Source organism: Thamnophis elegans, chromosome 6 (genome assembly GCF_009769535.1).
Source record: "Thamnophis elegans isolate rThaEle1 chromosome 6, rThaEle1.pri, whole genome shotgun sequence".
Classification (NCBI taxonomy): Eukaryota; Metazoa; Chordata; class Lepidosauria; order Squamata; family Colubridae; genus Thamnophis; species Thamnophis elegans.
This window is the reverse complement of record NC_045546.1, coordinates 1680999-1696389: the sequence shown is the minus strand read 5'-3', so window position 1 is coordinate 1696389 and position 15391 is coordinate 1680999. Positions and strand designations below refer to the sequence as shown.

General features: G+C 41.9%; 1 protein-coding gene across 2 annotated transcripts in view; it reads right to left on the bottom strand.

Annotated features, from left to right (window-relative positions):
* Positions 1–15391, bottom strand: part of RAB6A (RAB6A, member RAS oncogene family) — a 57321-nt gene that overhangs the window by 20519 nt on the left and 21411 nt on the right. For both annotated transcript variants that reach the window (XM_032219336.1, XM_032219335.1), the window contains exon 2: positions 5088–5146. In XM_032219336.1, coding sequence (XP_032075227.1) covers positions 5088–5146 — 59 coding nt within the window. The remainder of the gene's footprint in view (positions 1–5087; positions 5147–15391) is intronic.

The window sequence follows — 15391 nt, the reverse complement described above, 5'->3', positions numbered from 1 at the left end:
AATGTTTTTCTCCCCTTGTTACTACTCTCCCTCCCCTCCTTTGAGTGAATCCAGAAGCCTGATATTAGGAAGCAGCGGACGTCCCTTCTATTGTGCAGTTTTATCTGGGCTCACCACTGGAAATCCACCTTGGGGCGCCAGAGGGGGGGGTCTCTCCTCCCTCCCTCCTCGGCAGAAAGGTCCCGACACAAAGCCATGTGCTGTGCAGGCATGAGATAATGCTAAGGCGCAAACAGATTGATGAAGGACTTGAAAGAAGCCTTGGGAAGAGCTATTCAGCAGGCTCTTTTCTTCTTCCACACGGCTGCCCTCGGGCTTCCTCATGCCTCGCAGCCCAGGAAGCAGGGTTTTTAGTTGGGAAAAGGTCATGGGGCTGTTTCAAACCTTGCCCCCCCCCCGCCCTTTCTTCCCGTCTATTTCCAACAAGGGAAGGGGCAGAGAGACATGGCTGCAGTGGGCTTGTGTAACCAATGGTGTAAGCAAGAGAGGAAGGAGCGGAATCATCATCCTCATCAGAGGGGAATGCTATAATGAAAGTGTTAGAGTGAGCAGAGATGGACAAACTCACAAAAAAAAGAGAAGAGGAGAGAGAATATTAAATGGTATGGAACAAGTGGAACAAATGATTAGAGGAGAGGTGTAAAGCTTTAGGAAAGGCTAAATGAAGAGGACACAGGAGTTAGAAATTAACAATGGATAGGTTGAGATGAACAAACACGTATAAATGGAAATGGTACAAAATAAAGGATTGTTAATTTAGGAATGTATATAATAGTATCGTATGTATGGACAAAGAGAAACCGAAATAAGGGGAAAGAAGTGTATTTACAATGGATGTATATACCGAGGTGGAAATGTTGTACAGAAGGAAATTGCAATATATATATGTTATATTTATGCTGATAAATAAATAAAGGGAGACTAGTATAGATCTATTTCAAGCTATTTAGCTCTCATCAGCTAGCCATACCCTTGCTGGGAATCGAACCTGTGCTCTATTGCCTCTTAGGCAGATGTGTTAACCATTGAGCTACAGGGCTCGACTCCTTATCAGCCAGGCCAGGGTGAAAGGTATATATTTAAAGTTACAACCCCTGGTATGCCCAAATATATATATTTGTCTTTTTTTAAAAAAAACTGTTTAAAATTATTTAAAAAAAAAAACAGAGGAAGGAACGGGGTGCTTAAGAGAACTACAGAATAACAGAGTTGGAAGGGACCTTGGAGATCTTCTAGTCCAACCCCCTGCTCAAGCAGGAAACCCTGTTTCCTGCATTTCATACAATGCTTGTTTAATCTTTTCTTACAAACCTCCAGGGTTGAAGCACCCACAACTTCTGGCGGCAAGCAGTTTCATTGATTAATTGTCCTCACTGTCAGGAAGTTTCTCCTTAATTCCAGGTTGCTTCTCTCCTTGATTAGTTTCCATCCGTTGCTTCTTGTCCTGCCTTCAGGGGCTTTGGAGAATAATTTGACCCCCTTCTTCTTTGGGGCAGCCCCTCAAATACTGGAAGACAGCTGTCCTGTCATTACTAATCTTTCTTTTCACTAAACTAGCCAGACCCAATTTTTGCAACTGTTCTTTGTAAGATTTAACCTCTAGTCCCCTAATGATCTTTGTTGTTCTTCTCTGCACTCTTTCCAGAATTTTCGGTAAAATCAAGATAAAATGGGGTCACGTGGCCACAGGATGCTGCGAATGATCCCAAACATGGCTATATTGTTGAACAGAATAACAGGTTTGCTTTAGAGGCAGCGACCCCCAAAATGCTTCTCCAAAAGCTACTCACCCAGCTTTATAACGGCACAGTCCAAGAAGTTTACCAAGGTCTTGAGGAAAATAAAGCTTTCTGGTGTCCTCCAGAATGTTCTGTGTCCGTATCAATGAATTTTGCATTGTCCTACTTCTAAATGTCGAAATAGCTTGAGTTCCACATGTTTTAGGAATCACCAAGATCACCTTAGTGCAGGGATGTCAAACTCTGTTTCATTTGAGGGCCACAGCAGGGCTGTGTTTGAACATGGGGGGTGCGCGTGGCCGGGGCGGGTATGGCCACTCGCTGTCACTCGTGTCGGGAGGCGCCTGTGGTGGCCCGAGCGCTCTGCCAGCGAAAACGGGCTCCCGAGCTCCGTTTTCAGCTGCGACGGCCTGCTGCAACCCTCTGCCAGCTAAAATGGAGCTCGGAGGGCTGCCCGCGGCCATCCAAACTCCATTTTCGGCTGCAACAGGTTCTTGCAACCCTTTGCCAGCAAAAACGGAGCTTGGGAGCATCGGCAGAGCAGCGTGGGACAATCCTTCGCTGTTTCCAGAGCTAAGCAACCCGCATGCCGCTTCTGGCCCCCTGGGCCTTGAGTTTGACACCCCTGCCTTAGTGCATCAACTGGAATAAGTATCTTGGAAAAGCATTTATAGTTCTGAAAAACTCTTCTCTTGAAGAATGCCAAAACTAAAGTATGAGTATCCTCAAAGAAGAAAGCAAAGTACTCACGCATAGGTTTCAGAGCTGGGGTTAACTGATCAGAGCTGGGACATTTAATTGAAATAAATGAAAAGAATTAGTTGTTTGACCTATGCTTCTTTTTAGGCAACCTTTCTCAGCTTTCAGAACACAGAAAATACAACAAATGAAATGAGTATTTTGTTTTAAAGGAATTTGCTTGGTCTGATTAGTCTTAAGTCAGAATTTGCTTAGTCAGTCTTCCAGGTGAAATAATGTTTATATTGCCAATTCTTACTTGTGATAAAATTAATCCAAACGTTGTTAAGATAATGCATTAATAATATGTTTAACTGAAATACAAAGAATGCAGGCATTCAGTGTAGAAGGAGATAATTATAGAGCTTTTAAAATCACCCCTTCAGCAGCTAACAAATTAGTTCTAATTAAAAAGAAAAAGAAAAAGAAAACCAAGATAAAATAACAGTGCTTCAGAATGGCAGGATGGTTCTGTTCTTCTCTACAAAATATTATAAACCACAAGAGAGTTTTCAAAATTACAGATAATAAGATCCTAAAGAAAAAATGGCACCTTCTTGCTTTTATTCCAAAATATGGATGGAGGCCAAAATTAAAAACTCAGTTCCATTAACTTATACAGAGAACATGAGACTTCATGGAACACTGAGAAACCAAATGAAAAATATGTCTAGCACAAATTTCTGGCAATACATATTTGAAGTAAATCATCTTCTGCTTCTACTTCTTGGACTTTTCCCGCTGCTTTGAGATTTCAAACCTCACATCAATGCTTGTCAAGCCCAGAGTGAAATCCAATCGAATCCAATCCTTTACTTGCTTATACCTAAGAGACAGAATCTTGCCACATTAAAGCTATAGCCTTCTAACCTACTCGATCTATCCTGAGAGTTTCTAGGGTTTGGCTACCCTGAACGTCTTCCCTCCCGTCCCATCCAGCTCGGGGTTGGGCAGACTCTTAATCTGGGCCTCTCTCTGGGAAAGCTCTGGGTTGTAAAAAGTCGTGCCCCCTCCCTTATTGTCCAAGCCTACATTCCATCACAAAGATACAGTGGGACCTCGGGTGCCAATCGTAATCCATTCCAGGATTTTGATCTGCACCCGATTTGGTCGTGACCAGAATCAAGACAAACTGTGCATGCACGCATACACAAAAATGGTGTGGCAGGGGAAATTGCCGCAGCTGTGTTTATTCGGCACCCAAGGATGTGTTCGTGACGTGAGTGAAACATTTGGCAGATTTTTCGGTCGGCACCTGAATCGTTCGTCATCTGAGCCATTCGGGACCCGAGGTCCCACTGTATTGAGAATGGTGGACGATCCCCTCTCTATCCAACCTCTCTTCCAGAGACTTCTACCCTTTCTTTTCAAAAGACCTCATGTTTTCTACATTTGGCAGAGAAGGGAGTTGAGAAGGACAAGAAGCAAAAGATGGAAACTAATCAAGGAGAGGACCTAGGAAAACTAGAAGGAGAAATTTCCTGACCGTGAGGACAATTAACCAGTGGAACAGAAGTTGCCTCCAGAAGTTGTGGGTGCTCCATCACTGGAGGCTTCTAAGAAGAGACTGGACAGCCACTCGTCTGGAATGGTGTAGGCCCAGGATGACAAACCACGAGGAGCCATTTGTCAGGACATGCGAGGCATTGCACTGTCAGCTCCATTGCGCATGTGTGCGCTGGCCAGCTGACTTTGGCTTTCTTTTAAGGCCGTTTTTCGCCCTCCAGGGGGCAAAAACGGCCCTATGAGCAAACCAGAAGTCAGTTTCCAAACTTCCAGTTTGCCCGTAAGGTCAGTTTTTCGCACTCCGGAGGGTTCAGGGAAGCTCCTGAAGCTTCCGGAGGGCCTCCGGGAGGGCGGGGGATGCTGTTTTCACCCTCTCCAAACTCCTAGAAAGCCTCTGGAGCCTGGGGAGGACGAAAAAAGAATGCAAAAAGCAAGGAGGGAGCGCTGGTTGCGCACATATTTGCATATGGGGGGGGCACACAGGCGTGCTGGTGTCATGCACATAGCATTATGGGTGTGGGCACGCGATCCAAAAAATGTTAGCCATCACTGGTGTACGCTCTTCTGCTTGAGCAGGGGGCAATTACCTCCTGTAATTTGAGCTGAATGTAAGTGTGAAAGTGTCATCTGGCAAGTGGGTTACATTCACTACATATGCAGAAAAAAAGATCTGCACCTTTTAGTTTACATAAGCCCTTCTCCTTACTTATTAAGGCATCTAGCAACTTATGTAGAGCTAACAGTAGCCAGACGTACAGAAGCACATAAGGAATAGCTGTATAGGATATGAAACATGGAAAGATAAGAAAGTTTCCAATATTTTCTACAGCGTACACAGCTAGTATAGTCTTTCATTGAAACAGACATACTGATAACAAAACCAGAAACATTTCTGATTCCTATGTGTTAGTAACAGAGTCCTGACCTTCTATTATTTCTATTCTACTATTGAACAATCTTGAGAAACATCTTTCTCCATCACTTTTCTACAGCATGAGATTAAAAACAGAGGGAAATCTCTATTAACCTGGAATATTTCAGCAAAGTTCTGAATCCTTTAAGTTAAAGTTTGGAAGTCATAAAACAACAACAACAACATCTTACCTGGTAGGTGTTGTCAAAGCTGTCATACATGAATCTGGTGATCAAGGAAGTCTTCCCAACTGGAAAAACCAAACAAGCAAACACATCGGTAACATCCAACAATTCTAAGCATCATCCTACTTCAGTTAAGGAAAAGGCATTTGACACAAATCCCATTTTGAAAATGATTGTGATTTACTGACAACAATTAAATGAGCCATATGGCCTCAAACTGTTCACTTTGAAATATTTTTAGCTTAAGAACATGTGAACACTTATTGTAACATCTGTCCCCATTACAGTAAGATTCAACTGTTAAAAGCTCTTGCGCTTTGCAATTGTGGCTCCGAGTTGTTCAGTTGAACTCTGGGAAAAAAGAGTCTACCAATCCAGGCTTGGCTAAATGCAAGGATCAAGAACAGGGTCTCCAGACTTGGTAACTTTAGGATTTGTGAACTTCAACTCCCAGAATTCTCCAGCCAGCCAGAATTGTTTTGCCACCCATCCTGGGAGTCCCAGAGAGAGCTGGAAATATAGATAGATTAGATAGATAGATTAGATAGATAGATTAGATAGATAGATTAGATAGATAGATAGATAGATAGATAGATAGATTAGATAGATAGATTAGATAGATAGATTAGATAGATAGATTAGATAGATTAGATAGTTAGATAGATTAGATTAGATAGATTTGATAAAATAGATTAGATAGATTAGATAAATAGATTGATTGATACATAGATAGATAGATGGATAGATGATGGATAGATGATAGATAGACAGACAGACAGAGATATATAGATATAGGTAGAGATATATAAATATAGATATCCTCTACTGAGATGGATGTACTTATTCTCTCTCTGCCTAGGGTTTATATAATTTATATTTAACAATATGTCATGCCTGCAAGCCATATTTTATTTTGGACTTCAGGCCTGCCACACTGTCTACTTTGTATTGTGGGAAAATGGGAGGAGAGATTATACAGAGTTGGGTGATATGTAGCCATAACAACATTCTTCTTACAAACTCAAGGTCATCTTTGTCTACGACCTGGCCAGAACTGGATGGGAGGAATCTGTCTTCGTGGCAGTGGAAGACTGGACCATGTGCTGAACTTGTGGGTGTGGGGGCAGGATCTTGAACTTTCAAATGGGTGGGGAAAGCCTGGAAGCTTTCAGATTCTGGTTTTCCCAGATGTGCCAACATGGCTTTTTGAATAAATTGGAACTTTGAGAAATCCTTTGCTTCGGACTCTGATTTAATTTTGGATGCTATTTGGAACCTGACACAATATTTAATTTTAATACTATTTTTTACATTTTTATCATGATAGCTTGTATTTGCATTGTACTTTATTAGGTTGCTGAGAGCAGCCCAGAGTCACTTTTCTTGTGATGACAGCCATATTAGATAGATAGATGAGAGATGATAGATAGAAAGATAGAGAGAGTGAGTGAATGAATGAGTCATGAGGAGAAAAAGTAGTTCAATGCAAATGGAAAATTATGAACAAACAACAAATTTTCATTTGGTTGTCAGTGAAGATTCATAAGCCACCTGTTGCAAAGAGTGAATAAGGAAGCCACTGCCAGTAACTCTTATAAAGTCTTGAATTCATCCCACCCATTGAACTCAATCATTAGAACAGGAGAATGATAACTTCATCAAAGAACTGTTGTGTCTGTTATAAAAATTAGGCCCTTAAATTCCATTAATTCCTTAAGAAAATTAGTAGTAAAAATTGCAGCTCATTCCCAACTGATAGGGTGTATGTTAATATTCTATAATCCGTGCAAATGAGGGAAGAAATATGCAGGATTACAACTCTCACCCTCTGCAACCGATTCCACAATGTGGCAGAATTAATGGGAATTATAATCTAACGCAAGCCTTTTATAGAGAAAATACAAGGAGATTCCTGTACAGTATGTAATATTAAATCCGCCGAGGGGCTTAATATTAAAGAAGGCTGAGGCAAGAATTTGCATCCCAGCCATGCTTATGGTGCTTGGCTTAACCAGCCCTTCCTTTCCTATTTAATAACAAAACAAAACACGAAAGTAAGAAAAAGGAAGAAATATAACCGTGATCATGACCCTAACGCTAAAAATAAATCGAAGAGAAGATAGATTTGCATATTGAATAAACTCAGTGAGATCCAATTGTATCTTTCCTCCAGCTTGCAGCTGAAAAGCCAGAAAATACTTCCCACTTTGATGAAGCAGCCTTTTGTTCAAGTCTGCTTCAAGTGATGTGCATTTCAGCCAAATTGTATTTACTGAGAAAAAAAAGAGGTTTATCATCCACAATAGGCGGCAAGGATTATATATTTCACACTTCAAATTAACAAGCATGGTACATATGACTTAACTCTGCAAGTCCCAAGTTCGTGTCTAAATAAACTAAATTTAGTTGTGTATTTATGAAAGTGAGTGCAGGAAGCTTTAAAAAAAAAAAAAGCTATTTCCGGTACACCAGGCTTCTTGCCCACGTAGATTTAAAGCAGTCAGGAACATCATGTACTGTGAGCAAAGCAAGAGGACCGATTCCTGCTCAAAAGCACGATCTTGTTCACAAATGTGCTGTTGGAGAATTTCTCACACAGTAAAGATGTAAATTGACAAAGCTGCTAACCGGGGATTGGGAACAAATGAAGAATCCTTTCTGGACAAAGCGGGGGCCCCTGTTAATCTGTTATCTGTTAAAATAGACTCATATTCAAGAGAGGGTTACAACAGGAGTCATTCACTTAATGAAAAAGATGTATCTTTACAATACAATGGACCATATAATGGAACTAAGCCATTTACAGCAGAGGTCACCAACCTTTCGGACCTCAGGGACCACTAAATTCATAATTTTAAATCCTGTGGACCACTAATATGAATTTTTTAAAAAGGTAAATAGTATTTCGTGCAATATAAAAAATGCCAGGGTTCCAAATAGCATCGAAAATTAAATCAGCGTTCAAGACAAAGTATTGCTCAAAGTTTCAATTTATGAAGAGAGCCATGTTGGAACATCTGGGAAACCCTAATCTGAAAGCTTCCCGGTTTTCCCCACCCACTTGAAAGTTCAAGATCTTGCCCCCACACCCACAAGTCCATCCCATGGTCCAATCTTCCCCATCCAGTTCCGGTCAGGTGCAGAGGTGCAAAGACAAAGGATGACCTTGGCTTTCTAGAAAGAATTTTGTTATGGCTACCTAGCATCTAACTCCGTACAATCCCCTCTCCCATTTTCCCACCATAGAAAATGCATAATAGAAAGTGTGGCAGGCCAAAGATCCAAAAGAAAAAATGGCTACAGGCCTGACAAAAAATGCAAATATTTTTTCTTGCGGACCACCGGTTGGTGACCGCTGATTTAGAGGTTTAAAGGGTAGTGTATCAACATCGTAACTTTTCCCAAAGGTGCTTTTTTCCAAAGAAAGCTTCTTGGATCAGAAGCAAAATGTCAACCCTGAAGCAAACTAGGCTGGAGCCATCTTTTGAACCCTCAGAGTTGCCATGACCTTGCAGAGGAGAGAGGGTGGTGATGGTGGTGGAAATAACAGCCTACGTCGTAGTCAAAACAAAAAAGCATCCAAGGGCCCATCCCACAGGGGGCAGTTGAAGGAGGCGGGAAGTTGACCAAGGAGCCCGCCTAACATCCTAAATGGGCAATGAGAACTGTGACAATAGGAGAGGGGATCAATTGCTATTTTATTTTTTGTCATAACTGGGGGGGGGGGGAGACTTTCAGAATTGGGTTTTATTGGCTGTGCCGACTTGATGCATCCAATAAACATGGTCTCCGAGGAATCTGACTGCCTTGGAGTTCTGCTTTTGATGGGTGCGTTACTTGGAACCCTGACACCATATGTTTTCAAAGGGAAAAAACCCAAGAATATCCAGTTGCCTTTTGGAGAAAACCCCTTCGGGACAACCATGACCTAGATGATGGGAGACTCTCCACAAACAATACCTTAACTTGTGACTGCACAGTGCAACAATGCAACAGCTAAATCTTCACGGAGACAAGTTTTTCTCTCTCTTTTTCCCGACAATGGAATGTGGAAGAGTATGATTAAATCCATGATTAATAAAAGAGATAAGGAACCTTAGATTTGCATTACACTGAAAAATAAATAAGAATAAAACTTCAAACTACTAAGTACCAGAAATTATTTTACTTATTTCTACTGAAATAGCAGTATAAGTGATCCCAAAGGTTCCTGGCCTTTTCTGAGCTTGCTTGTTTTTCTTGCAGACGTTTCACTACCCAAACTAGGTAACATTATCAGTGCAACGTCTGCAAGAAAACAAGCAAGCTCAGAGAGCAATAAGGACCCTTCATTTCAACCCCGAGCTACAAATATTCACCTTTATTAGTCCCAAAGGTGCTTTGCAAAAGGCAACTGAACTGAACTGACCAAGCTTCTTGGATGATGAGATGCAAAAGGTTGACTAGGAAAAAACTAAGAAACTCCACTTGTCTTTTGCAAAAGCACCATTGGACTTTGCACCTTTGGACGGTCCCAAAAGAGGATCATATAACCCCGGGATGCTGCAACCGTCATAAGTACATGCCAGTTGCTGAGCATCTGAATTCTGATCACGTGACTATGGGGCTGCGGAAATGGTCCTAAGTGTGAAAAACAGTCATAAGTCACTCTTTTCAGTGCCCTTGTAACTTCAAATGGTCACTAAATGAACTGCCGTTGGTCAAGGACTACCTGTATAATATATTGTCTTCTTCCCTGATAGAAGGAAGACTTTAAGGAGAGATTGCACCCACCTCACTGGAAGAGACAGAAATATTTTCTCGTGGCGGTTCTGAGCTATGCAGAGTGCAGAGTCCAGTTGACAATAAAATGATTCATTTTAATTAGTGTACATTCAAAGTGACCATAAAGTCATTCTGAGTTCTAAGTTCACCACTTTTGACCTGGTCTTGCCAACCCTGAGGAAAGGAGCACCATTTCCTGGCTAGCTGACAGGTCATTGGGTATCTCCATTAGCACTGCTAAATGTGTCACTCTTCACTATTAATGGCCCATTCATTTAGTGCTTCAGGTTTAAGCATCCATTCCATTACCCCTTTCGGTGATTTATGACAGATCATTATACTATCTGTCCATAACATTAAACACCTCTACCAAAGGACTCCTGCCTTTATGACAAAGTGTCCCTCAGTACCACTGTAAGGAGAAGGAACAATGGCTATTGCCCTGTAGATGCAGGGCCCACATTTTTTTTAAGCTGTTTAATTTGGCTAGATACCACATAAAACCTCTCTAAGCATTCTCTTTAATGTTTCTACGAGCATAGAAATTGTTTGGGCTTCTAAGAGCCAGGCTGGTCAAGGAATCTTAAAGGTTGCAGGCTAGAATGGGAAGTTTTAAAAAAAACATTTGGAGGAAAAGCAGTGGAAAATCATTTCTGTGATGTCACCAAGAAAACTGCATGGGTGAATCAGGTATTCACTAGGAAATGAATTGGGGGTCTCGTGGGGGGCTTTATCTTTTTATGCAGAGGCCTGTAAAGTCTAGAAAAGGGCAAATCATATCCCTAGTATTCAAATGGGAAAAGAATGACAGACCATTCTGATAAGCTATACAGGTAGGAGTCACATGGTATGAGATTCAAATAAATCTATTCAAATGGGCCATCGCGTTTCCCCTAGCTTTCCTGGCTTTTATTAAGCTAGCAGATTTTTAATTGTGAAGAGGGGGTATGCTCTTAATTAAGATTAAGAGCAAATAAAGCCCTTGTGAATGTGCCCCAAGAGATTGCTTAAAAACCGCCTAGAGCTCAATTTAATCTGGTGGCAAATACCGAGCTGCTAAGTAATGCTGGAATCAAAGATATAAATCAATATAAAGAAAAAAAATCAAACAAAGAAATACTGAGGTTTTTTTTTTACTTTGATTCAGATGATTCTTAAAATAAATGGCCAAGGTGGCGCAGTGGTTAAATGCAGCACTGCAGGCTGACTGCTAGATCAGCAGTTCAGCGGTTCAAATCTCACCGGCTCAGGGTTGACTCAGCCTTCCATCCTTCCGAGGTGGGTAAAATGAGGACCCGGATTGTTGTTGGGGGTGATATGCTGACTCTGTAAATTTGAATTTGAATTTGAATTGATTTTATTTGTAGGCCGCCCTTTTCCCTGAGGGGACTCAGGGCGGCTCACAGAAAACCAGGGAGGGGGGAATACAGCACTAAGACGACAACACATAATAAAATAATAAGCAACATGCATACAACATTCGGGCGGGGTAATGGTCCTTATCCCCAGGCCTGACGGGTGAGCCAGTTCTTCAAGGCTGTGCGGAAGGCCTGGACGGTGGAGAGGGTACGAATCTCTACGGGGAGCTCGTTCCAAAGGGTCGGGGCCGCTGCTGAGAAGGCCCTCCTCCTTGTGGTTGCCAGCCGACATTGGCTGGCCGATGGAATGCGGAGGAGGCCTAACCTATGAGATCTTATAGGTCGTAGGGAGGTAATTGGCAGAAGGCGGTCTCTCAAGTATCCAGATCCACTGCCATGTAGGGCTTTATGGGTGATCAATAGCACCTTGAAGCGCATCCGGAGATCGACAGGTAGCCAGCGCAGCTCGCGGAGGATAGGTGTAATGCGGGTGAATCGGGGTGCACCCGCGATCACTCGCGCGGCTGCGTTCTGCACTAGCTGAAGTCGCCGGATGCTCCTCAAGGGCAGCCCCATGTAGAGCACGTTGCAGTATTCCAGCCTAGAAATCACGAGGGCCCGAGTGACTGTTGTGAGGGCCTCCCGGTTCAGGTAGGGTCGCAACTGGCGCACCAGGCGTACCTGGGCGAATGCCCCCCTGGTTACAGCCGCTATATGATGGTCGAATGACAGCTGTGAGTCCAGGAGGACTCCCAAGTTGCGAACCAAGTTGTAAAACCGCTTAGAGAGGGCTGAAAGCCCTATGAAGCGGTATATAAAAATCTGCTATTGCTATTGCTATAAAACTGAAACCAGAACTTTTAAATCTTATATGCATAAAGATGGAAAATGCATTAATTCCCACAATGGAAGAAGAATGGATGATGGAGATAGTAAAACTGGCTGCTTTAATCAAATAAAAGAATTTATCAACTTTTGTTTCTACTCGGAAACTGCTACTGGATTTTTTGCTCAAAACTAGCAATAAAACTTTTGATTTTCTGTTTTGATGATCAGAATGGTTTGAAAATGTTGTGAAATGTTAAAGCAAAAGATTAATGTCTTATTTTTATAATCTACTGCATTAAAGAAAGTCAGAAGTTCTTTTCCCCTTGCGCTTTTTTCCTTTTTTAATATTTTAAACTTTGTTTTTTTCTATAATTTTATCTTATAATGAAACCTAGAAGTATTTTTTTTTTAATGAATGATCAAGTGCGCAACAAGAGAAGGAAGCTGTTGGTATCCATCTGGGTGTGTGTGTGTGCAGGGCGGGTTTTGCCTGCCTGAAAAACACACACACACACACACACAGGGATGGAGAGACATCATACCAGAAACATTTTTCCGGCCTAAACGGTCAGGACTCATTATGCAGCCTCATGAAATATGTGAGCCAGCTACTCCCACACCTGCCCCTTCTCCCCCTTATGCCATGCAGCTTGTAACTTTCGATTCCCCGTCTCTCCTCCCTCTGCTATGTTGTAACTTTCTATTCCCCCTTTGCCCCTTTGCCATGATGTGATTTTCTATTGGTTTATTTGTAGAATGCTGTGACTTTTTCATTAGTTTACTTGTACCATGTGTGATTATATATGCCTTCTGATACGCTCCTTTTTTGATGACGCTGTAACTAACTTTTCTAATAAAAGAGACCTTCGATGTTCATTCGAAGCTCACTCATCCCGAGGAATTCTGCCTGGTGTTTTCCTTTCAATTCGGCCAAGGACACATGAGCGGCCCGCCAGTGTGGCAACAACGCCGCAGGAAGCAACAAAAAAGTACCAACTGAAAGGAATACAATTTTGAAAGGAAGGGGGAGGAAAAAGGAAAAGAAAAATAATATTCTAAAAACAAGAATGCACTTAGATGCACAGTGGGGCCGGCAGGGAACATCCTAAGAGGAGCAAAGTTGCTTTCCTGGGTGCTGAGAGGCAACTGAGTAGCAATATGGACATGATGGTGCCTGGTTAAAAGTACAGAGCAGGGATTATCTGTTCTAGAGAAGAGTTTGAACCAGCAGTAGCTACATTGGACTTTGCGAATCTTTCTAGCTTCTATCTGACTCTAGTAAATCTGGCCATCCATAGATAAATGGGAATGAATCTGCATAAATATTCTTAAGTACTATAATAAACATGACAGCGTACTCTTTCCCTTTCATCTACTGGCCTCCTCCATTGTCTAAAAGAACAAGAGCTACAGATTGCTGCTATTCCAAGCAAGAAATACAAGAGAAGAACAGGCCAGCCTGAACTGCATAGAAAAATGCCAGTCTTTTGCTTTCTGCCATTTATATACCAATGTCGCTCTTCTCCATTGTCTTGGTCTTTTTTTTTTTTAAAGTATGCCTGGGGGAAATAAAACAGAATAACAAAGTTGGAAGGGACCTTGGAGGTCTTCTGGTCCAACCTTCTGCTTATGCAGGAAACCCTACATCATTTTCAACAAATGGTTATCCAATCTCTTCTTAAAAACTTATAGTGGTGGGAGCATTCACAACTTCTGGTGGAAAGCTGTTCCACTGGTTAATTGTTCTCACTGTCAGGAAGTTTCTCCTTAATTCCAGGTTGCTTCTCTCCTTGATTAGTTTCCACCCATTGCTTCTTGTTCTGCCCTCAGGTGGTTTGGAGAATAGGTTGACTCCTTCTTCTTTGTGGCAGCCCCTGAGATATTGGAAGGCTGCTATCATGTCTCTCCTGGTCTTTCTCTTCACTAGACTAGCCATGCCCAGTTCCTGCAACCGTTCTTCATATGTCTTAGTCTCCAGTCCCCTAATCCTCCTTGTTGCTCTTCTCTGCGCTCTTTCTATAGTCTCCACATCTTTTTTACAGCATGGTGGCCAAAACTGGATGCCGTATTCCAAGTGTGGCCTTACCAAGACATTTATAAAGTGGTATTAACCCTTCACCTGATCTTGATTCTCTCCCTCTGTTGATGCAGCCTAGAACTGCGTTGGCTTTTTTGGCAGCTGCTGCCCACGGCTGGCTCCTATTTAAATGCTTGTCCACTAGGACTCCAAGATCTCTCTCAGAGTTACTACTGTTGAGGAAGGTACCACCTATACTGTACCTGTGCTTATTTCTTGCCTAAATCTAGAATTGCCTAAATGTCCATTTTAATTGATATGAGATGCTTTAGAAGACAACTGTTTGAAAGATGCCATAGCAAGTAATAGTAGTCCCTGACTTATAACCATTTGTTTGGTGACCATTCAGTTATAATTATATAATGGACTTGTGACCATTTTTCACACTTACAACTTTTGCAGCATCCCCGTGATCACATGACCAAAGTCCAGATGTTTGGCAACTGACTCGTATTTATGAAGATTACCATGTCCTGGAATCACCTGATCCCCTTTTGCAACCTTCTGACAAGCAAAGTCAATGGGGAAGCCAGATTCACTTAACAACCGTGCTACTAACTTAACTGCAGCAACTCACTTAACAACTGTGGCAACAAAGGTCATAAAGCGGGGCAAAATTCACTTAAATGTTTCAGTTAAAAGCAGAAATTTCGGGCTCAATTGATTTCGTAAGTCGATGACTTCCTATATAATAGCAGCCACGGGTTTTGCTTAAATCTTTTGATTGCCCAAACAATATATTAAGTTCTCTACCACTTTAGGGTATTTTTCTGTTTAGAGTAAGACCCCCACCCTCAAAAGGCCCCATGTTTTAATGCGTCAATTCTCTAAGCAGCCCTCTGAGCTGCCAAACTAAGACAAAGACTTTTTAAAAAGAAGTGCAGGCCATTAGCTAAGAATACAAGATTATACCGGATGAAGGAAACCATCATGAATATTTATGACTGTCTGGGGGGGGGGGGGGGAGCCATGAAAGAAAGCTAACAGAAGAGCCCAAGATGGTAAGAAATAAGCCGAAGTGATGTGTACCTAACAAAAGAGCATTCTCAAAAGAGAAAAATATTGTGCCGATAAAGGAGAATATTTGTAGCTCAGGGTTGAAATAAAGGGTCTTTGGTGCTCTCTGGACTGAGCTGTTTTCTTACAGACGTTTCATTTCCCAAACCAACTAACATCATCAGTGCTAGGGCCTAGGTTGGAGTTAACTGGCACTGCTATTTCTTTCTATGGAAAACTTAAATGAAAAGAAAACTCCTCCATTCTCAGCTATTTTTTCCATCCAA